The sequence below is a fragment of the Rhinopithecus bieti genome, unplaced genomic scaffold, assembly GCF_001698545.2.
Source record: "Rhinopithecus bieti isolate Rb0 unplaced genomic scaffold, ASM169854v2 scaffold_74731, whole genome shotgun sequence".
Lineage (NCBI taxonomy): Eukaryota > Metazoa > Chordata > Mammalia > Primates > Cercopithecidae > Rhinopithecus > Rhinopithecus bieti.
In genome coordinates, this window is record NW_016827918.1 from 291,574 (window position 1) to 315,171 (window position 23,598).

General features: G+C 40.2%; 1 protein-coding gene across 1 annotated transcript in view; it reads left to right on the forward strand.

Annotated features, from left to right (window-relative positions):
* The first annotated feature begins 811 nt into the window (after positions 1–811).
* Positions 812–23,598, forward strand: part of NOTCH2 (notch receptor 2) — a 161,156-nt gene continuing 138,369 nt past the window's right edge. The window contains 1 exon segment of the mRNA XM_017864160.1: positions 812–1,242. Within this exon segment, the coding sequence (XP_017719649.1) occupies positions 1,170–1,242 (73 nt within the window). The 5' untranslated portion in view covers positions 812–1,169.

Below are 23,598 nucleotides of genomic sequence, written 5' to 3' on the forward strand. Positions count from 1 at the left end.
TAGTTGTCACTATCATCTAGTTTTTAAGCTTTATCCCTATTGACATAAATATAGTCTTTTCAGTTACTGTGTTGCATTTCATTTTATAAATACACCATACGTCATTCATCCATTCCTGTGAGGGTGGACATTTATGTTGTTTTCAAGGTTTTGCTATTACAGTGTTACAATGAATATCCTTAGCTTAGCTGGTCTCCTTGTCTTATACAAATTTTACTGACCTTTCAAGATCCTGCTTTCACCCCAGCTCCTCTGTGAAAGCCTTCCCTGAATCCCCCAGCCCACAGCGGCAAAGTCTTGGTCCTCAAAGTTGCTTGTGCATCTTTGGTATCATTCCACTGCCAAACACACAGCTACGCAAAGTAAGGCACTTCAGAAATACTTGCTACAGGGATGAACAAATGAATGAATGAATGGGGCAGCACCACTCCGTGATGGCTCTATTCCTTTTTAATGGACTTTGGCGCCTTGGCCCCCTTTCCTTCTTTGACAGCACTGGTCCTACTCCAGCGCATTCCTCTAGGTAGCAAAGCAGTGTGTGGATGTGTGGGTGTAGGGGGCGATACAGACCTCACTGGATGAGGGCCGCCTCTCCCTGCAAGTTCACGATCCCGGCAAACTCCAGTGCTTGAAGTTCAGAGCCCTACCCCACCCCCCCTCCGCCCCAACGCCCCTTCGGCACGGGCCGGCCAGCGAGGCGCTGCAGCCCTGATCGAGTGAAGGCGCGGCGGCCCCGGGGGCTGCTGGAGAAGGATGCGGCGGCACCGATGACTCGTAGTAGATCCCTCCGCGCGGAGCTCGGGCCGGCGCTTCTTCCTGCGGGAAACCCCTGGGTGCCCAAGGCGGCGGGGCCGAGGCCGCGGCGACAGTGGGGCGGTGCTTGCGGTGGGAGGAGGCGGCTGAGGCGGAAGGACACACGAGGCTGCTTCGCTGCACACCCGAGAAAGTTTCAGCCAAACTTCGGGCGGCGGCTGAGGCGGCGGCGGAGGAGAGGCGGACTCGGGGCGCGGGGAGTCGAGGCATTTGCGCCGGGACTTCGGGGCGTAGCGCTAGGGCCTGAGCCTTTGAAGCAGGAGGAGGGGAGGAGAGAGTGGGGCTCCTCTGTTGGGACCCCCTCCCCATGTGGATCTGCCCAGGCGGCGGCGGCGGAGGAGGAGGCGACCGAGAAGATGCCCGCCCTGCGCCCCGCTCTGCTGTGGGCGCTGCTGGCGCTCTGGTTGTGCCGCGCGGCCCCCGCGCGTGGTGAGTATCGGGCTGAGGGGCGCTGTCCGCGGCGCCCGGGGCTGCCACCTAGGGCGACCCTTCTCCCCCTCGGTCCTCCTCTGTGTGGGAAGGCCAGGCTCGGCCGTCGGCGCAGAGCGAGGCCACTCGCTGGGTTCCCGAAAGTTTGGACATCGCCGGGGGCCCCTCCCGTGGCGCCCCCGCCAACCCCCGGGGTTCCCCGCCGCCTCTGCTCCCCGCGGCCCGGGACCCCTCACACGCCTCCTCGGCCGGAGGGAGGCCGACAGCAAGTCTCAGAAACTCCTTTTTCCTATGTCAGGGTGCGGGGAGGTAGGCAGTTTTGCCCTTCAGGTTCCGCGTTTCCTGGGGTCGAGCGAGAGCCGACGGCGGGCCTCGGAGGGGCTGAGCGAAGGAATGCCAGATTCTGGCGTGGAGAGCGGAGGCAGGGCCGCCAAGCCAAACGGCCTGCACCTTCGCAGCCAGCCTCAGCTTTGCCGGGGGGCGGCACACCGGCCGGGTGTGTGGGCTTGGTTTGGATGGGGACGGGGTTTTGCGGCGCGCCTGAGTTTTGACACTCCGATCCCAACCGAAAGTCCGGAGGAGCCGGGTGTACTACTGTTCGTGTCTTTGAAAGGTGGAGGCAGGAGAAGTAGGGCAACTGGTGTGGCTGCATGCTGAGGCACATGATTTAAAAATCTCAACTGCTGTTATTCTTTCCGAGGCGCGGAGCTCTGCTGCTCTTTCAGGCTGTGTCCAGACCCAGGAATGTGGTGTGACGATCACCAATTCCTCCAACCTGGCAGCAGCATTTGCTGCTCCTTTGGCATGGCTGGGGGTGGGGCACGGGCGGGTGAGGAAAAGTGGATACGTTAATTCAAAGGGCTTCCTTAGAAAGCTTCTTTATGGTTGGATGTTTCTAACACGGTTGGACCAAGGGAAGGGAATCAAATCATACCTCCCCCATCCCACCCACACTTTTAGATTCTACATTTCTTCAGACTCTTTAGTGGAAGTAACTTGGGTTTTGGAGCCCTGCTCTGTAATCCTGGATTCAAATCCAGCTCTGCTGTATGAACTCACCAATAAAATGGGGATGAAATTATCCAGCTAATAGGATTAATTAAAATAGTGTGTATTAAACGGATGACACTCTAAAGGTGTTCAGAAAGTCCTTTCAGGGCCGAGGCTGTGTTTTACTCTTTCTGAGATTGATGCTCCCAGTTGGATCGTGTTTTGTGCGTGTTTGTTGAACAGAAAGGAGCCCCTTCTTTTTCTGAGCGTAATCTGAACACGGATTTTTACCTTCACCAAAAAACTAGTAAGTGAACTACATCTTTTTTCAAATAAAAGGTTAGGAAGATGATGAGCTTCAGAAAAATACGGTCTTTGTTCATTGTTAACAGGCAGTCGACATGTCAATCGCAGATGTTTAAAAAGAGAACAAGGTTATTTATCACCTGAAAACAGTAGTGGGTTGTTCAGCACCAACTAGATACTTCTTGGAAAGTTCAAATTTCGGACACGTCTAGGTCAGTAAGAATTTCAGAAGTGGACCAGGAGGCTTTGTAATGATGAAGCAGAGCTGTTGTTTCTGAAACATTTAATAAAGAGCATATGATGGTGTTTTGCTTTTCGTTTTCTTTGAGTGAAAGCTTTAAGTGTAGCTTTAGGATAGAGATGAGTATAATCAATGAGACAGTCTGAGGGTCATAATCCTTGGTCTGCCATTAATTTGTTTTGATGAATAACTTAATCTTCATGATATGTAGTAGCCTCTCCTACGAAGCAGGACTAAAGGAATAACCGGCTTTAGAGAGTTGTAGGGAATAATACATATGATTGTAAAGTGATTTGCAAAATTAAGTATTAAATAATCTGACTGATGTCAGAATAGGATTACTCTGACGCATAGGGCTTTTTTCATTCTAGGATCTCAGTGCATAAAACTGCCCTCCACCTCTGTTCTGCTGAGGTGCTGTGATCATTAGCTAGCGTTTAGGTAGTCAAGTTGAGTGTTAGTCAAGTTGAGTGTTAGTCAAGTTGACTCAAAGGATAGGATTTAGATGTTTTGATTTTTAGGCAGGTGTTTTTTAAATGCTAAACTAATGCAGTAGAAGAGATTTAGAAGCCTGTTTCTTGGTACAAATCTTAAATCTTCTTAGAGTCTACAGTGAAGGCTTCTTGAATCCTCTTAATTTATTATTGTGTTTTGCTAAGGTACCAATTACAGCACACCCTTCTAAACTTTTGAGTGTTCCTGTGTTTGGCTTGTGGCCAATTGTTAATTTAAACATCACGGAGTTTCTAAGGCAAGGAGATGTCAGCCCGTATGTCTGATTGTCTAAACAGCTATCCAGGACCACCCTCTTGCTCCTTGTTTTCTTTTGCTTTGCAATGGGAAGTGACTCCATGATTTTGCTGCCTGCTAGATCATTTCTCAGCTGAATTCTTCTCTTGCTTAAACAAAATCGGAGTAATTTTCTTTCAGATGGAGATGAATTTTAACCTAAAACTTTTTCCTTTCACTTTCTTGTTCTTTCTACATTATTATTATTCCTTTTTTTGGTTTGGTGGTAGGGGGAGGAGAGTGATTATTCCTAGTCTCTCTTATTTTTCTGAATGTTTAGATTTAAAAGATATTTACCCATAACTTCTTGGGATCTCTCTGCACCATTCCCACCTACTGCCTTTCCTGTAGGCTTCTATGGCATAGAGGAGCAACTTTTGGTTCACCGGTATTGTAGTTGCTGACTTCAGGACCTTTAAAGAATGTTTAAATTCAGTGGGATATGCTTGGATGCTTCAGAGCAGTCTTACAATACATTTTAAAAATATCACACCCACAGAAATTCTATTTTACCCACAACATTTGCATTGATCTTGTTCCCACTCTGTGATGCCATTCCTAGTGATCCTCCTCCCTACCTCTTCCATTGTGGTAGAAAAAAGCTCTGTGTCCTGGCTACATCAAAATCTGTTGGGGTGAATCTTGGACTCAGCACCCAGGGATTCTGATAAGGTAAGTTTGAGAATCCATATTTTTTCAAGGTTTACAGGTGATTTTGACAAGTAACTTGGTTGCAACCCACTGATTCAGTAATTTTTTTTTTTTTTTACCTTCAGGTATGTGTATGAGGTCTTTCTAAATTTAAGAAATTTCCGTAATGAATGTGACCTTAGTCATTCTAGTGTTTAATGCTTCTGACTGAAGGAATTTTAAAATTGCTAACATAAGAGCTATAGAATATAATGTCTTTCCTCGGTTTATCTGGGTGCAGTGTGTCTGCATTGACTCTTTGGAAGGGCTTCATATATTTGGATGATATTTTAAATTCTCCACCTCTCCTTTTCCCTTTTCTTCTGTTATCTCTTTTTTCTTGTGTCATTCATATATGTCATTTTTTGACACTTTATCTGTATGTCTGCAATGATTTTAAAGTAAAAAACTGCAAGGCATGATTCGAATAAGCATATAATAAGAAATTTGACACCATTTTCTTTATATTGTGTTCACAGTCCATAGTTACATGCTTGCTTGCTTTTCTTTTGAGACGGAGTCTCGCTCTGTCGCACAGGCTGGAGTGCAGTGGCAGGATCTCAGCTCACTGCAAGCTCCACCTCCCGGGTTCACGCCATTGTCCTGCCTCAGCCTCCGGAGTAGCTGGGACTACAGGCGCCCGCCACCTTGCCCGGCTAGTTTTTTGTATTTTTTAGTAGAGACGGGGTTTCACCGTGTTAGCCAGGATGGTCTCGATCTCCTGACCTCGTGATCCGCCCATCTCGGCCTCCCAAAGTGCTGGGATTACAGGCTTGAGCCACCGCGCCCGGCCACATGTTTCCTTTCTTGATGTCTCAGTCCGAATGCCTAAATCTGAACTATTAATTTTCCTTCCACCCTTTCCTGATTTTCCTGTTTTTGTTTTCCCCCCTTTCTCTGCTAATGACTTGAAACCAAAAAGTCTTTTCTTTCTTTGTCAGTCTACCATATGTGTAGTATTTTGGACAGATCACTGAACTAGGAGCCAGAAGACCAGAATTCTTTTCCAGTTCTGTTATTAATTGGTTTGGTGACATTGTAGGAGAACCAGTGTTTTGATACTTCATTTTCTAATGTACATCGTTCATGGTCACAGAGCCAATTAGAGTTGAGACTAGAATTCCTGTCTTCTGGTGTCCAGTGCCTCACTGACTGTCCACACTGCTTCCATCTCACGTACAAATGAGCTTGTGTACACAAAAACTCTTATAACATCCTCAAGTGCTTATTGTTAATGCGTACATGAGGAAGGAATCGTGTCTTTTCATTTATGTGTTTATTCTAATGCCCACACCCCCTACACCTGTACCTGGCATGATGCTTTGGCATCTAATAGCCACACAATAAATATTTGTTCAGTTGGACAATTACTTTTAGCCATTTTCTTATTTTGGACAACTGTGGTACTCCTAGATATTTTAAAAATAGTATTTGCAAGAGTCATGCTTACCTTACATTTGGGGAAAAACCAAATTTTTCCCTTCCTCAGATGTTTCATTTAAACTTGTAATTTTGAATTTCTTTGTGTGTGGGATTTCTTTCTCTCTTTTTCTGATCACGTCTGCAATTTATAAATGTCACTTTGACTTTGGAATCTCACTTCAAAGGCACTGCCATCCACCCCCTGCCTCTCACTCAAATTTGCTTCCACTGCTTCCTGTATTACTATATTACTAGGCCAGCAATTTCTATTATTTTGTCCAGAATAGCCACACCTTTTTGTAATTTCATCATTTTGGGTACTAGTCATTTTGGAATACTATTTTTTTTTTTTTTTTTTTTTTTTGAGACAGAGTCTCGCTCTGTCTCCCGGGCTGGAGTGTGGAATACTATTTTTAAAATTAGAGTTAACTAGGTTTGTGTTTGTTTTGATAATTTTTTTCGAGATTATTTCCATTGAGTGGGATATTGCAAACTTGTACTGGACTGAGAATATGTACATTTAGTAAAGTATATTTGCTTTTTTTTTCCCCACCAAGAGAGTCCCCTGAACACCCTACTGACAAAAACTAAAGGTGAAATATGATGAATAAATATTTGAGAGAATCACATGGTGTTGACTTGTCTCTGCCACAAGATTTTGCTCCTTGAGGGCCAGGACTGTGCTACATACGTTTCTTCTCTGTACTACAGAACTTGTCTGGCATGTGCCCCAAATTCAGAGTCAACTGAGCAGCAGGTCTTAGTCACAGCATCTGTGACTCCTGCTTTCCCACCTTTAGAACATTCTACGGGAGAGGCTGATGGTGAGTTGGAGTGTGTTTCTGTGTTCTTTTTTCCTTTGAAGGGATAGGATCAGTTGAAAGTTGACCCCACCCACAGACTTCTATGCTATCTGTTTTAATTAATTAAGGAGTGGCTGAAATTTTCCTCTTTGTTGACTTATGCATTGGCAGGAACTTTAAAATTCATCTAGTCTTTCTGTCCATCTCATGCTGGATCTAATGTTTACAACATTCTGGTCAAGAGGTACCATACTTTCTCTCTTCTTGAACATCTCTTGTGGTAGACAGCTCTGCCTCAGCAGTTTGTTCCATCTTTGGGCAGCTCTAATTCTTAGAAAGATCTTCTTATATTCAGCTGTAATCTGTCTCCTCATGACTTGTCCTCATTGACATCTAGATACTCAGAAATTTGTCTCGGAGTCCTGAGACCTGTGCAGGTGATAGGGACCCAAAGAGGTGCTTATTTGTACACTTCACTGAACTGACATCCAACTCTTCATAAAAGGAGTCAAACCCAGTGAGGAGCATGAAGATGACCCTGTCTGGGGTGATTGCTCAGGTAAAGCATCTTAGCCCTACTTGTTTCATACCTCCCCGCACAGGTGGGCACTGGTGGGAGAATAACATTTATCAAGCAGTGTTTCCCTAACCTCTCTTATGATAAGAATAGCTCAGGTGTTCTCATGGAGATTCTGATTCAGTGCATCTGGGATGACATCTGTGAATTTGTATGTTTAAGAAATAGCCAGGTGATTCTTACATTAGGAAAGTTTTAGAATCACTGCAGAGTGAATCTGGGAAATCAAGGTGTTTGTTTTTGTTTGTTTGTTTTTTGAGAGTATTAGAGACAGGTTGCTTTGACTGGATCCTGTGGTCATTTTTCCCCCTTGGAAATGCCTCCTACTTGCTGGCCTCGCTTAGTACAGAGAAGGAAGCTGCTATGGTGTAAGGTTAGTAAAGTTGTTTGTTTTGTCTTAAAAGAAATTTGTGAAATCCAGTGTTTTCAGACTTCTGTTTGTGTTGTATGGCTTTGTTGGAAGCCTCCTTATTCCTTATTCCTCCATTAGAATGTTACCTGAGATGATAGAATTCATAGGAGTTCCATAGCCTTTTTGGTGTCCACTAAATAATTCTGTCCTCAGCCGTTGCAAATAGTGCTTCCTTTGAGGATTTCTGCTTCATTAGCTCATGAACACATATTTGGTTTCAGCAGTCTCCCTCAGATGTGTTAGGGTGAAGAGATATAAAGGTCACTCATTTCTGGCAGTCCTGCTTTTGGGGTGTCTGGGCTGCTGCAGCAAATGGAATAAGAAAAGGAAAATAAAGGAGGAATCTAGGGCTTCTTGAGCAGAACAAAACAATCTGCAAGAAGGGGCACAGGATTGCCCCTCTCACAAAGACACTTGATATTACTGTCCTTGATAGGAAGAAGGAAGTGGCTTCAGATCTGAAAGGATATGCTCATAGGCTTGAGAGAGGACAAACTGCATCACTGGTAGTGGTAGGAGGTTTGCTGTAGATCTGTTTTTTTCTCTTCTCTCTCCTTTTTGAGAGGAATATTATCTGTATGGCAGAACATACATTGTGGCCTTAAAAAGGAGAGTAAAGCCAAGAAAGGGGGATGATAAAGCCATAGCTTGGAGTAAGAAAAGCAAAGGAATGATTGTATTAATTTGTGTATGTAAATATATAGATTTCTAAATAATTCATTGGTAGGATCACTAGCCCTTGGCTCTAAGATTTACTATCTTTGTAGCTCTGCTGTCTTAGTGGTATATTGGGGGAGCATTGTGGTATGTTGTCACACTTAATTTGTGTGTTTCCCTTGGCATCATGTGGTAGCAAGTACAGGGTATTCTACTCTTCTAGATGTGTGGGAATCATTGACCAAGTAGAAAATATGGTCCTGCCCCCAAGGAGCTGACATCATCATGGAGACAAGACAGATAAGCACACAATTAGGAATATGAAATACAGCTATTTCATCATTTATCTATGTTCTCTGAAAGCAGTTTCCTGCAGTCAGAGTGACTCGGAGCTACAGGGTCTTGGGAGTAAACTTCAGGTCTTAATACCACCAGGGCAAGGCGACCTCCAGCTCACCCTTGCTGGGCCTGTCTGCTGTCGTGAGCTGTCTGCCATTTTCCTCTTTCTGTGTTGTAATTTAGAAGTATTAGAACTTGGCTTGGGGAAAACACAAAAACCCCTTTGTCTGGTGAGGGTGTAAATATAAATTTGGCACATGTTGTGGTGTCTGTTATGTCTGTTAGTGGGTTTGTGGCAAGAGAGAGTGCTGTGTTCTTAGTCCTGGATGCCAAGCCTGATCTAGGACAAGTTATGGTGGAAATTTCTTCGGAAGATGCAGTTCTCAGTGACAGTGACTGAAGGAACTTCTCGTCACAGCCAGGCAGTGACTGAAGTGTGGTGTGGACACACCCAGAGTTGCTGCCTCAGGTGGCATTGATTAATCATACTAATATCTCCCTCACCCTTTTGTACTTGTCTTGGCAAAACCCTGTTCTACTAGGTCCCCAATAGTTTGGCCTTTACTAGATATGACTGAACAAGCTTTTGGGGGTTCACCTTAGTGTCCCTTGCCCCTCTTGCATTTCCAGCCAGCTGTGTTGCTCCAGCCATGGTACCCTGGGTCTTCTGGCCAGGCAGTGAGGGGCCGGGTTTTTCTTCCCATTGAATTGAAGCACCTTTCCCTGGAGGCTTGCCTAGGGCAGTTTCTGGTCTCCGAGTCAGTTCCTTCTGCAGGATACTGGCAGCCGGCAGAACTCTGGGTTATTTGAATACATCAGCCAAACATCTTGCCAAGATGGACTCATTGTTGCACAAAGACAGGTTGGATCTATGGGTGTTGCAGAACCTGTTTCTGGGTTAAGAGTAGCTCTCTCACCCTGATATATGTTTATTCATATGATGAATGTATGTGTATATTTTGTGAAGTAAGGGAAACATGATGATAATATTGTGGTTGGAGTTAGATATTGTATCCTAAATATGTTGTCTTTTAACAAATAGCATTCCTTTAAAATACAGTTGTGCTTGCTAAATAAGGTGTTGTACAAGAAGCTATGGTTACATTCTAAAATAAACTGCCTTGTCCTGAGGCAGGCACATTTTAAAATTGTTGTTTGCTTCTTTTCATCCCTTTTATTTTCATCTTTTTTTGTGAGAAGATTCGCGAAGTTTTTAAGCCTCAAATATTTTCAATAATCTGTTTTAACTGGTACCTAGCAAGGAGAGGTTGTTCTATTGGTATACTTAACCAACATTCAAATAAGAATAATTGAATACTGTTTACTCGCTAATCTGTTGAGTTTCTAAGTATGAATAATCACAAAACTAGATAGTGCTGATATATTAACTTCTCTAAATGGTAAATGTGGTAAGCAGCAAAGACATTTTTGTTTAATTCTCTCTTTCACATGCTTTGGTTCAGACACTGTCAAGACACATTGAAGTTTGAGGACATGTATAGTTTGATTATTACTTTTATTATATTTTTATTTGCTGTGAATATGGCTTTATTTATTTGCTAGATCTTCTTTAGTTAGAAACATTAAGGGCATTTACTTTATTACAACATTTAAAGCGCATTCTAATCTTCATGAGGATTTTTAGGGAAAAGACCATATCCTGAGAATCATGCAAATCTTTGGCATTATGTTACTATTTAAAGTAAGTAACAATATGAGTGGCTCCTCTGACATATTCTTTCTAAGAGAGTTAAGGAAAATGGTTGCAACTAAAAACAAACATTGAAACAGTTTAAGGTAGGTTTACACAGCAACAGAATTATTCCTTCTGTTTATACATAATTAACTCATATTTATACTTTGTTGATTTTTTCTGGCACCTTTACAAGATTTTTTTATTTTGTAATATAAAAGTAATTGTGTTTGAAAAGTAGTTAAGGATGTTTGAAGAATCTAGAAAAGCATAAATAAAATGTCCACAATCATGCTGCCATTAATTTTTCGGTATACATCTTTGTTTCTTTTATCGTTAGATTTAGAAAAGCTGTTGGTCTATTTTTTTTATATATATATATATTTAGTTTATGAACAGACCTACATATATATGTGTGTGTGTGTATATATATATACACACACATACGTACACACACACACACACACACACACACACACACAATATACTATTGTCAACGTTGGGTTTTATTTTTAAAACCTCTTTACCATTTGATAAGTGGTAAATATTACTTAATCTTAGTTTGCTTCTCTGATTACAGTGATATTGAATGTTTTTTCATATCAGTGGCGTTTGTATTGCTTTTTTTCTACTTATTTTGGTAAATTGTGTCTTTTACTCGTTCAATTATTTTGTTACTGATTTGAAAAAGCTCTTTAAATATTAAGGGTGTTAGTCTTTTGTCTTAAATATGTCACCGTATGTATGGAAATAATTAGCAGTATATAACATCAAATTGCTACCAATGTTGATATAAAAATTGTTCATTTCATAGGTTACTTTTTTTTAATCCTTTGGTTTCTAATGATATTGGTTAATTCATTTATTAACTGGTATTTTCTGTAGCTACTTTAAAGTTTTTACCTGACTGTATCATAAATCAGCATGCTTTCAGCTGTATGTGTCCAGGAAACTTACATTTACTTTAATACTTAATAAAAAAATATGTTGGAGGAAAGCAGTGTATTCTGGAGTCAAATACATGATTTTGGGTGGGTGAGGGGTAATCTGCTACTGTCCTCCTTTTCTAGATAGCCAAGATTTTTGAAGCATTTAACATCCCTGAAAGGCAGGACTAATGCTATGTCTACCATGCACTGCTAATTCTGACACTTTGACCTAATGGATAAGCCAGTACAGTGGGTCTAGCCAGTTAGCTTGGTCAGAGAACAAGATGACTAAGATCCTCTCACCCTTTCTTCACCAAATTGATTAGTTGTAGGACAGAACTGACTGAAACAGCCTGTTGTTTTGGCAACCCATGGACACCACCTGTTTCTTCCATTCCTCCGTCCAGCCTCCCACTGCCCTAGTGCAGTGCTGTGTGCACAGTGGGTAGGAGATCAATGTTGTTGCTAAAGAATGTAGCAATAAAGAAGAGTAGATTGCTTTTTTTCCAAGCTTGTGTGTTTTTAAGGCACCCCACTGGTTTCGACATTCGTTGCTCCAGCTGAACTGCTCTATGCTGAAGCCCTGCAGGTCTCAAGTGTTTGGTTCAGAGTAATTTCGGGCCATATGAATGCTTTCTTAAGTATCACTGGAATTTACTGGGCTGGCTGTCTGCCAGCTATTACCATATTTAGCATGAAGAGACCTGGAGAATGAGGACATTTCTGATCAACCAAGGAAGGAAACCTATTTGAAAGATTACAACTTTTTTTTTTTTTTTTTAATGGGGTAGTTCAGAAAATGCCAGTTAGACTGAGACTCAAATTCGTGTCCACTGGTCTTTGCTTCTGTGCCTCCTCCCAAAATTAATTTATGAATAGGAAAAGAGATTTGATAGTGAAGTTCTTTCTCACTCTGAAGTCTAATACTGTTTCTGGGAGGAAGTAAGAGAATTATTATGCCCAGACTTTGCACTGAGAGGCTTAACCAGCAGGTGAAGCTGTTGATTAAAAACATAGGTTGATGAGTAGTCTCATTTTTCTCCTTTGAAGCTTTCAGAAATTTTCTGCTTTGTCCTGGTCTAAATTTATTTTGGCCCAGCCCTTGTCTCCACCCTACATTGCAAACCATTACCCTTTCCTCTGTGGCTCAACATTTCTCTGCCTCAGTTTTTTCCAGATGAAGACAGTGTTTGGAAGGACCAGTAAATACAATTAATATAAGAATTACTTTTATAGAATCAAACAACCTCCAACATTTCTGTGGAAATTTATAGTTTATATAGAGTATTCTTACACAGTGGTCTCCTTTAATCCTCACAAACTTGGTGGAAATGGAGCCTCACAGGGGTTAGGTGACTTGTATACATTATTTACCCATACGTAATAAGTGACAGAGCTAGTAGTTAAACTTGTGGCTTGATTTTTCATTTTTTTTTCTTTTTTTTTTTGAGACAGGGTTTTGCTCTTGTTCCCCAGACTGGAGTGCAGTGGCACAATCTCGGCTCACTGCAACGTCCACCTCCTGGGTTCAAGTGATTCTCCTGCCTCAGCCTCCCACGTAGCTGGAATTACAGGCATGCACCACCACGCCTGGCTAGTTTTTTGTAGTTTTAGTAGAGACAGGTTTCTCCATGTTGGTCAGGCTGGTCTCGTACTCCTGACCTCAGGCGATCTGCCTGCCTCAGCCTCCCAAAGTGCTGGGATTACAGGCATGAGCCACCGTGCCTGGTCCTTGCAGCTTGATTTTTTAAACATCAGATTTTTTTTCTTTTTTGAGTTTTTACTATGTGTCTGTCATTCTGCTAGGGGCTTTGCAAATATTGCTTTATTTAATTCATATGGCTATCCTTTGGGATATACAATATTTTCTACATTACAGATAAGGAATTTGGAACTTAGATTCACAGCCTTGGATGTTGGCCTATGGTAAGTGAGGGGTGTAGCCAGGATTCAAACCCCTGTCTGGCTCTAGGGCTGCTGCAGTAAATCATGGTGCTTTATGTACATTCATACAGTTAACACTTTGCAACAACCCTAAGAGACAGGGGTAGGTATTTGGGGAAACTAGGATTTCTAACATGCTCAGGATAATGCAATTAGTAAGTGGCTTAGTCAAGATTCAGAGCTAGATCTGTCTCTGTAACCCTCACTCATTCCAGGATACTGCAGATGCCTATTTTTATGATATGTATAAGTAAAAATTAATTTAAAAAACTACCTTCTTTGAAGGGGCAACCAGTTAGGACTCTTTTGTATCTTCTGAATAAGTAAGAAATGGATGGACGTTAACTGACCGATACATTGATGGCTCTTAACCTTCTATCAGTTGATTTTCGTTACCAGGACAGGCAAATATAATTTGGAGGTAAAAAAGGGGAGTTACCATTAAGGATGAGTCTTAAGCCGGAACGGGCCACAGTAATGAACGCTTCAGAGGACTGCTCTCTGGAGCGTTGGCCCTTCTCTTCTGGGTTCTGCTTGGGGACATTCCTGTTTGTATTTATGGAGATATCTCTTTGAAAGGCAGATACTGGCTTTGGTGGGGAGAAGGTTGGAATACATACAAGCCTTGCTCTAAATTTACTAGCCCCGTGTTTTTGGGTTCGTTCCTAAAGCATGCTGTGCCTCAATTTTATTATTTTAAAAATAAAGATAGTAGCAGTATATTTTGGAGTTGTTATGAAGATAATATCAGTTAATGTTAGATTCATTGGACAGTACCAGGCACATAGTAAAAGTGCAGTAAATAGTAGTTATTGTTGGTAGTGGTGTTATTTTATGTTGCTGTATAGACTGGCTTCTTGGTACATTCACTTTTCTTTAATCAAAAGTGGATGAATGATTGGGAACCTTCATGAGGAAAGAGGAATGTCATCTTTGCAGCATGTGGATTGTTCACTGGTTTCCTGTGATCTAATAAATATTTAAGGGTTTCATATTTGAGTCTGTTCCCTTAATGAGGTTCACTTTCTGTTTGGGGAGATTATATCTACAGGCATACCTCATTTTATTGTGTGTTCCCTTTTATTGTGCTTCACAGATTTTGTTTTATTTTATTTTTTACAAATTGAAAGTTTGTGGTAACCGTATGTCGAGCAAGTGTATCAGCACCATTTTTCCAACAGCATATACTCACTATATGTCCCTGTGTCAGTATTTCTTAGCAATATTTTTATTTTTTTATTTTATTTTTTATTTTTATTTTTTGAAACGGAGTCTCGCTCTGTCACCCAGGCTGGAGTGCAGTGGCCAGATCTCAGCTCACTGCAAGCTCCGCCTCCCGGGTTTACGCCATTTTCCTGCCTCAGCCTCCCGAGTAGCTGGGACTACAGGCGCCCGCCACCTTGCCCGGCTAGTTTTTTGTATTTTTTAGTAGAGACGGGGTTTCACCGTGTTAGCCAGGATGGTCTCGATCTCCTGACCTCGTGATCCGCCCGTCTCGGCCTCCAAAAGTGCTGGGATTACAGGCTTGAGCCACCGCGCCCGGCCGCAATAAAGTATTTTTAAACTCAGGTATATGCATTATGTTTTAGACATAATGCTGTTGCATGCTTAATGGACTACAGTATACTGTAAATATAACTTTTGTATGCCCTTGGGAACCAAAAAAATTTTGACTTGCTTTATTGTACTGTTTGCTTTATTGCGATGATCTGGAGCTGAAGCCACAATATCACAAAGGTATGCCTGTATTATGCAAATTGCATTGATAGGTGTTAAATCATTTTCCCATTTTTTATTAACCACACATTTGTGGTTGGGTGTTATGTTTAGTACAGATATTGTGATTTTCTAAGGTACAGCTTTGAGAACGATACCAGGTCTAACACTCTTGTTTCCAAATCTCCTATGATATGACAAACATAATCATATGCCATCCAGTGTCACCATGCAGAATACTAATGTGAAGCTAAAATACTTGGTGTTTTAATTAACCTTAAAGCAGTTAATGAACTATCTCTGTTAGACATTTTGAAATAATAAAAATATCCCATTGTCTTTTATTACAACCTCAGGGGCTACTGGAGATTTTGGGATCTTGGGTTGGGAACCACCCATCTAATCTATCCTTGTTTTAAAGAGAGAAAACCAAAGAAGCAAAGTGACTGGCCCAAGTACCTAGAGCTGGGTCAGGGTTGGGACCAGAATCCAATCTCTTGACTTCTAGTCAAGTGATGTTTCCACTATGCTCAGTACTCAAATTATGTATCAATATGTCGGCCCTTGTTTTTTGAGGTCTGAAAGGTTAGTGCCAGAGTCAACAACAGTAAAAGAGTAGAAAGGGTGTTGGGAGGGGAGAGGTGTGTCTATATTTAAAATTTCAATGACAGCAGTGAAAATAATTTGCCTGTGAACTTCTGCCTGTCCCTTTGGAGTTCTTCGTAGTAGTTGAGACAACCTGTCAGGTCTGGTGTCATTAGTGATTCAGAGTTGGATTAGCCTGGACTGGTGGAGTTACTTTCTCAGAAAAGGTAAAATTTTACCATTTGCTTCCCTTGACAGTTTGCTTCTTCTCAAGTTTTGGCAACCTTGAACAAATGGTTGTCAGGTTTTTATTTTGTTTTGTTTTAAGAAAAAATTCCAAATTTTATTTTGCAGCTTTAGTAAGTTATCCTGTACCTGCCACTCCCTTCTGCTCCCTCTATAATTATTTCTAAGACTTTATTTTTCCATTGTGGGAACACTGTGGAAGGTTTTCTTTTACAGTCTGAGATATTTATAATTATGTGTAAGCACACAGTTTATAGAATATGTAAATGGTCCATATGTTAACTTAAATACCCTTAAAATATTTTCCAATAATTTAAATCTTTCCATAAAAGTAGCTGAAGCTGCTTATAGTAAAAGAGAAGTATACACGAAGGATAGAAGAATTTGGATGTAGTTAATATAGATAAATATGAATGTCACTTTGGAGAAACTGGAAGTATTTGCATGAACACTGATCAAGTCATGCCTCCTTGTTAATAGAGTGAACAAAACAGACGAAAGTTTCTGTTTTCATGAAGTTTATGTGAATATCAATAGCTTCCATATGCTGAGGGTTTATTATGTGACAGATGCTTGGGGACAAAATACTTTGTTTCCTTTAGTCCTTAAAATAGATGTTAGGATTCTTGTTTACAGAAAAGTTAAGGAATGTTCATCCAGATCATGATCTAGCCAGTCAGTGGTATAGAGCAGCCACTGGAACCCCACTTTCTTGATCCAAAGCCAACATACTTAACCATAATAAATAATGCCATTGTCTGGTGGAATCCTGTAGTCCGTTAGATAGTGTAATTTTGTATTTAACGCAAACATTTTGTGCACTGAACTGACTTACGTTTTACTTTTTAAAACAATATTTTAATTCTGAATGAGCATTTGCATAATAGGAGAATGATCTAAATTGCAAACTTCCATTTTGAAGAGTTGTTGTTCTTTTAAATATTTTTGTAACTGGGAAGAAGAATGGATTTATGTTTGTTGTAATCCAAGGAAAGTTGGTTAGCATTCTTTCCTGTTACTTTTGATCCAAAAGACATTCTTTAGTAGATTAAGACCAGGAATGAATGTGCGGATTTTTTTTTAAAATAAAAAATTGAGAGAGATAGAAAGTAGCAATTCAGAGCCAGATTTATGTTCAGAAATGTTTGATGCCAGCCGTTTTAGTTACAAATAGCTTTTTCTTGACTGTACAGTTGTGTTCTTATGAAAGTACCATTCTGAAAGTGGTGTAAGAGACCATGTAAAATGATTGGAATGCCTCAGCCTCTGAACAATGGACATAGCCAATTATTAAAATTACCCAGTACTAACCTGTCTTAGCTTGGGAACTATGGAATTAACTGTGGGTAGCATTTCTACACGTATCATTACAGAACAAGCATAAAGACAACCTTGTTTTTTTCTTCTTCTGTGGATTTTTTTTTTCTTATTACCATCTCTTTTGTTACTGAAAACTGGTGGTCATCTATACTAATAGATAAGAGAAGTGTGTTTGACACCAATACCTAATCTTAGATTATCCCTGCTATTTTAAAACACAGTCCTTCACCTGCATGCTCAGACATGTGGGTTCTTTCAAACATACTGGACTTCCTCCTTAGGTTTTAGTTGTGTTAGTCAGTAGTTGAATGATGAAGGAGAGGATGCCAAGGGATACTAAAGACGGTAAAAGAGATAAGTGACAGTAAACATTGTTGATTTTTAATTATCTCTCAGAATGACTATTAGATACCCTTCCCTACTACATTTTGGTTTTTGCTTTAGCATAGCTGGTGAGTTTTGGAATCAGAGAAACTGAGCTCTGATTTGTACTAGCTAGGAATATTAGATAAGCCACTTCTTTAAGTCTCAGTTCCCTTATTTATATAACGGGAATAATAGTAATATCTGACTTGCAGGATTGTTTGTAAAGATTGAAAGCAGCATATTTAATTGTGCTTTCGTGGTTCTGGGCACAAAATAGACACCTGAGTGTAGGGGCCCCTGAACTTTAAAGTTCATTCCTTTCATGGTAATTCCTCCTTTGAAATATATAGTCTGGGAACATTTGTCTCTAGACCTTCTTGTTTCAGTTTCTTTTAATGACTCCCTTTAGGTTCTGCTCCATGGCCAAGGCAAGATTATGGATCACCTAAAGAGTAGACTAAAAGTACTATTGTCTAGTAACTTCAAGTTTGTAGATTAACTCACTGTGAATCAAAAGCTTTTAAAAATCTTTTGTGTGGTCATAGTTTGTAGTGTCTTGTACCTCTCATCTCAGAAGCAATTGGTTCATAGAAAAATTATTTAGGATTTCAGATTAAAGATGAAGAACTCTTTCAATAAGGAGGAACTTATTTGGTTGGATTATTTGTTTCCCTCTTTCACCCCAAGTCTTCATGGAAATCAGGTTTGAAATGTTAGAAGCAGTTGGTTTTCAGCATTGGGAAAGCTTATCTAATCAGGCATGCGAAGTGGCCTATGTCAGATTTCTGGGCTAGAGAAGGCCAGGGGAGGTTGAGGAGATTATTGTACTTGTAATTCCTGAGCATGGTTGAGACACAGGGAGAGGACTGTGGAAATTGTTTTTAAAAAGTTGTTGAAGTTAATGCATTCTTGGGTGGATTTGCAAAACAGAACAAAACAAAAAGTTGTTGAAGTTAGTTACACTGGTCTAACAATGTATACTTACCACCCCCATTTGGGCTGGAGGAATGGATCTAACAAGGTGTTTGTGATCTAATTTGAATCATGTAATCATTTATTGTTTCTGGGTTAGATGGTAAGGATTTTCTGTTTCACAGATTTTTAGACTGGGAATTGTACTATTATAAAATAATATTTTACATTAAATAATGCTTTCTGGATTTTAATCACCTTAATAGACATGGTCTTATTTGAGCCACAAATGAACTCTGCTAAGAATGGAGGGCTGGTTACATTATTTTAGTTTTACAGATGAGAATAATCAGTCTCAAATAGCTTAAGGGAATTCCTTTAGACCGTATGGTTAGTGTATGGAAAAGCCAGAGCTAGAACCCAGGTTCTGATTTCCAAAGCAGTTCTTATTTCATTATACCACATAATTTTATAATGTCCCTAAATCTGAATTTCATTCCTCATGATGTGAAAGGATTCCCTTCGTTTATGTTTGGTTAGCTGTGTCAGAGCATGACAGTAATGGAGCAGACTTTGAGTATTCTTTCCCCAGATGGGTCAGTTAGCTTTTCTTACAGCTGTTCTGTGCTTGCATTGTTAATCAGTTGTCCCTGGTTCCTAGACAGGATGTTGATCAGATGTGAAATAGGCAGAAATATGTGGCTGACTCAGCTTAACTCATCACAACTTTCATATGTCCTGCTAGTGGGTCCATGATGTCACTGTCATTTACAGGCATTTTTAATTTTCTGATGTCTATTTATTAGTATTTTTCCTCAGCCATTTTCAATGTCTCAAGCCATAGTTCTTCCTGAGTGGCCTGAAGTGATTTTGCTGCTCTCTAAAGCTTCCTTAAGGTTTCTCAAGAGCGTAAAACATAGGCTACTGCCAAATGTATTTTTATTTCCTAGCTCTTAGCATTTCTCACCTTATCATTATAACTTTAAATTTAAACAGAATACAAATTGTGTGCACAGATGGGTGTGTCAGTATTGCACTGTCACTTATGTAAGTGCAGTTTAGCATTTCTTCTTTCCTTTTAATCAAAATGAGGAAATAGAAAATGTTTTGTTATGGTAGTTTTACACATACACCCACAAGGAAATATGTACCTAGAGTCTGTGGGAACTGTAACTGATACACTTCAGGGAAGAAAATGTATGATGGCGAAAATTTTAACTCTGCCAAATGTTTATGGGGAAAGAAAAATTAACAGACTCACATTTTACACTTTAGTTTATCCTAGCCTCTGCCTTGTTTACATCTATATAATAATGAAGCTATACTTGTCTTTCCACAACAGTATATTTTATATGTTGTACCTTTTGTTTAAGGGAGCCTTCTTAAACTTTCTTTCAGTTGTCCAGTGTACAGAAGCTTGCCGCAAGGAGTGGCCAGCTAGTTAAAGGTTTGACACCTCAATATCAACAAAATGCTGAGTGGATCATTTTCACTCCCACAGCAATCCAGTTGGACATTTGACCATGCCCCATGGTCTGTGGAGAGCTTCTCTGAAGGCCACTTTTATCTAGCACATCAGGGCTATACACCTCTTTCACTAGAAAGAATTTGGCAGTTTTATGTTGTGAGAGCTGAGATTCACCATTCTCTACCATCCTGAGAAGAGCTTTGAAAGCAGGGCTGCTCCTGAGGTACATAGATTATCCAAAATACATATAATTTTTTCATAGAAAGTTATATATGTATTATAATTTTTATTCAAGACAGGTTGAAATTAATAGATTTCTTACATTCACTGCATTAAAGGAATATTTATGGCTTTGGTAAAGTTTTAAATTTCAAATTCAAAAATTTGAATATTTGAATTAAACATCTCTGATTTGACTCTGTGTGTGTGTGTGTGTGTGTGTGTGTGTGTGTGTGTGTGTGTTGGGAGGAGGAATAGACCTTGGAATTGTTTTTTCAAAACTTTTTTTTATAATAGTGCCTAATCTCAGTTGGCAAGGAATAGCTGTCCAGAATGCTGCATAGATCTAGCAGAAAGATTTAGGGAAGTTGTAACTAGTTTAATAACCATCTGTGGAGTGACATAGATTGACACACCCAATTACACAAGACCTGAGTCTGAGAACTGTTGATGTGCAATCATCCCATCAGCATCTGCTCGTCATTATCAACAACAATAATGGCTCAACTATTTCTTTGAGGCCACATGAAAAGACAGTGTACCCATAGCAAAGGATAAGTCAGACCTGACAAAAACATAGCCCTCTGCATCCCCTTGTTCCCAAACTTCGTTTTAAACATAACCTTTTATGAAGTTCTGAAAAATTTCATTTTATGTTTTCTTTTATTAATTTTCTTCTTAAATACCATGGCTTTCCAGCTGAAATCCTTGCCAAAACCAGTAAGGGCCAGTGTACTGTCGGTGATTTTTCTAACTCATTTCTTTGTCATTTGAAGCCTTCCGTGGCTTCATGCTGCTTTACGTGTATGTAAATATTCAGTATCTTTTCTAGTTTACACTTTTGTCACAACTGCTATTAAGCCAACTTTAGACACATTCTAATATAAATTATTTTCGCCACTGTGAGTGGAAGGGAAATAATCAGTTCACAGGGATAAATTTGCATGTTGAGAAGATTATATATAATAGTTTGCAAAACACTTCTGTGTACATTGTATCTGTTATAGAGACAAGGCCATATGTTTGTTTATAGAGACTGAGACAGAGACCCCATGAGATCTAATGCAGAGTCACATGACTCCAAAGCTAGGTCTTCTATCTGCTCTTTGGTATATAACTGGATCATTATTCTATTGACAGAAATAAGGAATCTTCTTATTTTTGAAAGGTACCCTTTTGCCCTTGGAAGGTATATTTAGAAATCCTTTACCAGAGTAGAAAGAAGATTGTTATATTTTCCTGCCTTTTGATAAAAAACATTGTTTTTTTTCTAAATCTTGTGTTTGACTACAGTCTGTCTGATTAAAGTACCTTTTGGGAAATTAAGGTTATGTAGAAATTACTGGGCTCAATCTAGTGATACAAATATGTGTTGTTTGATTTATCAGCACATTACAAACCTTAACTTTGGAGTTTTAATATCTGATTATCTTTAATATCTGGTTATCTTCTTTCTGAAGTGTATGTATACAAAATTGATGCGAAATAAGGTCTTGTTGTTTTGGCAAATAGTCAAATGCAAGGTATTGATAGATCAGTACTGTTATAACTTTGTTGCAAAGTTGCTGCATGCAGATTGGCTGTGGGACCTTGTTCATTTTTTGAGAACTAATGTAGAGTTTGAAAAAGCACCCTGAGCCTGCGTTCCAGAAGTTCCGGTATGGATAGTGTGAGCCCAGGGTATGTGCTTGGATAAAAGATCATTTAACAAATAGGTTTTGCATTTTTTTTAGGAATCAGGCTTTTTGCTGAATATTAGAGTGGTTGTTTCAGAGAGTTTGCACCAATTAGGCTTTATTGGTGCACTGAGGAGAAGCAGAGAGGAGAGGCAATTCCTGATAACTTCCTTGGAAGTTGCAGCTAACTCTGAAAAGTCTCGGTTGAACTAGGTAAGTAACTAATTCCAAGGATCAATAGTCTTTGCAGGAGTCCCTTTGATTGTACATATAGCTCCCTGAAATTGCTATTGGTCCCTAAATCATCACAGTTTGTAATGCTGGTTTTCAAACTTGAGTGCACATCAAGTTTTGGAGGACTTGTTAGAACATAGATTGCTGGGCTCACCCCCAGAGTTTCTGATCTGGTAGGTCTGGAGTGGGACCTGGTAGTAGATTGCATTTCTAAAAAGTGTCCAGGTAATACTGCTGCTGTTTTGGGAAGTACACTTTGAGAGCCACTGGCTTAGAGCAATCTCAAGGTGTTTGGATTTTTGGGCAGGTGTGCTATGTAGGCGTGACTGGGATCTCTTCACAGTACATCTACTGCATAGAGGTGAGCCTCCATATGTTTTCATTCATTCAACAAATATATGTACCTATTATGTGCTGGGCACTGCTTAAGTTGCTAGGGGATATTGTGAAGAAAGTAAGCAAAACCCCTTTGTTTGTGAAGTTTCAATGAGCATAGTCCTGGGTTAGCCTGACAACAGTCCTACTGGTTATTGATGCTTATAGGTGAGCCTATTCCTTTTTCTAACTTTCTTCCACTTACTTTACTTTCTTTTGGAATTCTTGATTTTAATAATAGTAATATTTAATAATAGTAATATTGGTGTTATTATTCATCACTATAACTTTTTATTGAGTGTGTATTTCATGTCAGACACAGTGTGGCTAAGTGCTATATATATATATATAATATATAAAATCTCATCTAGTCCTTAGAAAAAACCTTGGTGTATTAGTCTTAATTTAAAAGATGTACTTTGGAAAGGTTAGTAGTTTACCCAAGATTATGCAGCTAGTTAAAAGTGGTGCTGGGGCTGGGCTTGGTGGCTCATACCTGTAATCCCAGTGCTTTGGGAGTCTGAGGCAGGAGGATTGCTTGAAACCAGGAGTTTGAGACTAGCCTGGGAAACATAGCAAGACCCCATCTTTACAAAAAATCAAAAAATTGCCAGGAGTAGGGGTGCACACCTGTGGTCCCAGCTACTTGGGAGGCTGAGGCAGGAGGATTGCTTGAGCCCCAGAGGTCGAGGCTACAGTGAGCCATGATTGTGCCACTGCACGTCTGCCTCGGTGACAGAGCAAGACCCTGTCTCAAAAAAAAAAAACCAAAAAAACAAAAAATAAAAGTGGTATTGGGTCTGTCTAATTGCAAAGCCACATTCTTTACTACATGCTTTAGTCCGGTGTTTTTTAAACTGCAGATTATGGCCACAAATGGGTCATGAAGCCAATTTGGTAAGTCTCAAACAGCACTTTAGGGGAAAAAAAGGGTAGAATAGAGAGTATAATGTAGTATGGATAAGCATTGTTTCTTGATATTTTTCTTTTTGCTATGCACATATATATGTGAGTATTGAGGTCTAGTACAAGATATATTTCTCACTGTAGGTCACAGTAAAACCTGTTGGTAAGCTACTGTTTTCTTGGCTGTGGGACTATAGTCATCTAATCACTTTTTAAAAACAGATTACAAACTCTAGGCCTTAGAAAGGTAAGTAATTTTTCAGCTGGGCGTGGTGGCTCATGCCTGTAATCCTAGAACTTTGAGAAGCCGAGGCAGGCGGATCACGAGGTCAGGAGTTTAAGACCAGCCTGGCCAATATGGTGAAACCCCTATTAGCTGGACATGGTAGCATGCACCTGTAATCCCAGCTACTTTGGAGGCTGAGGCAGAAGAATCGCTTGAACCTGGGAGGTGGAGGCTGCCAGGAGCTGAGATTATGCCATTGCACTCCAGCCTGGGCAATAGAGAGAGACTCCATCTCACAAAAAAAAAAAAAAAAAA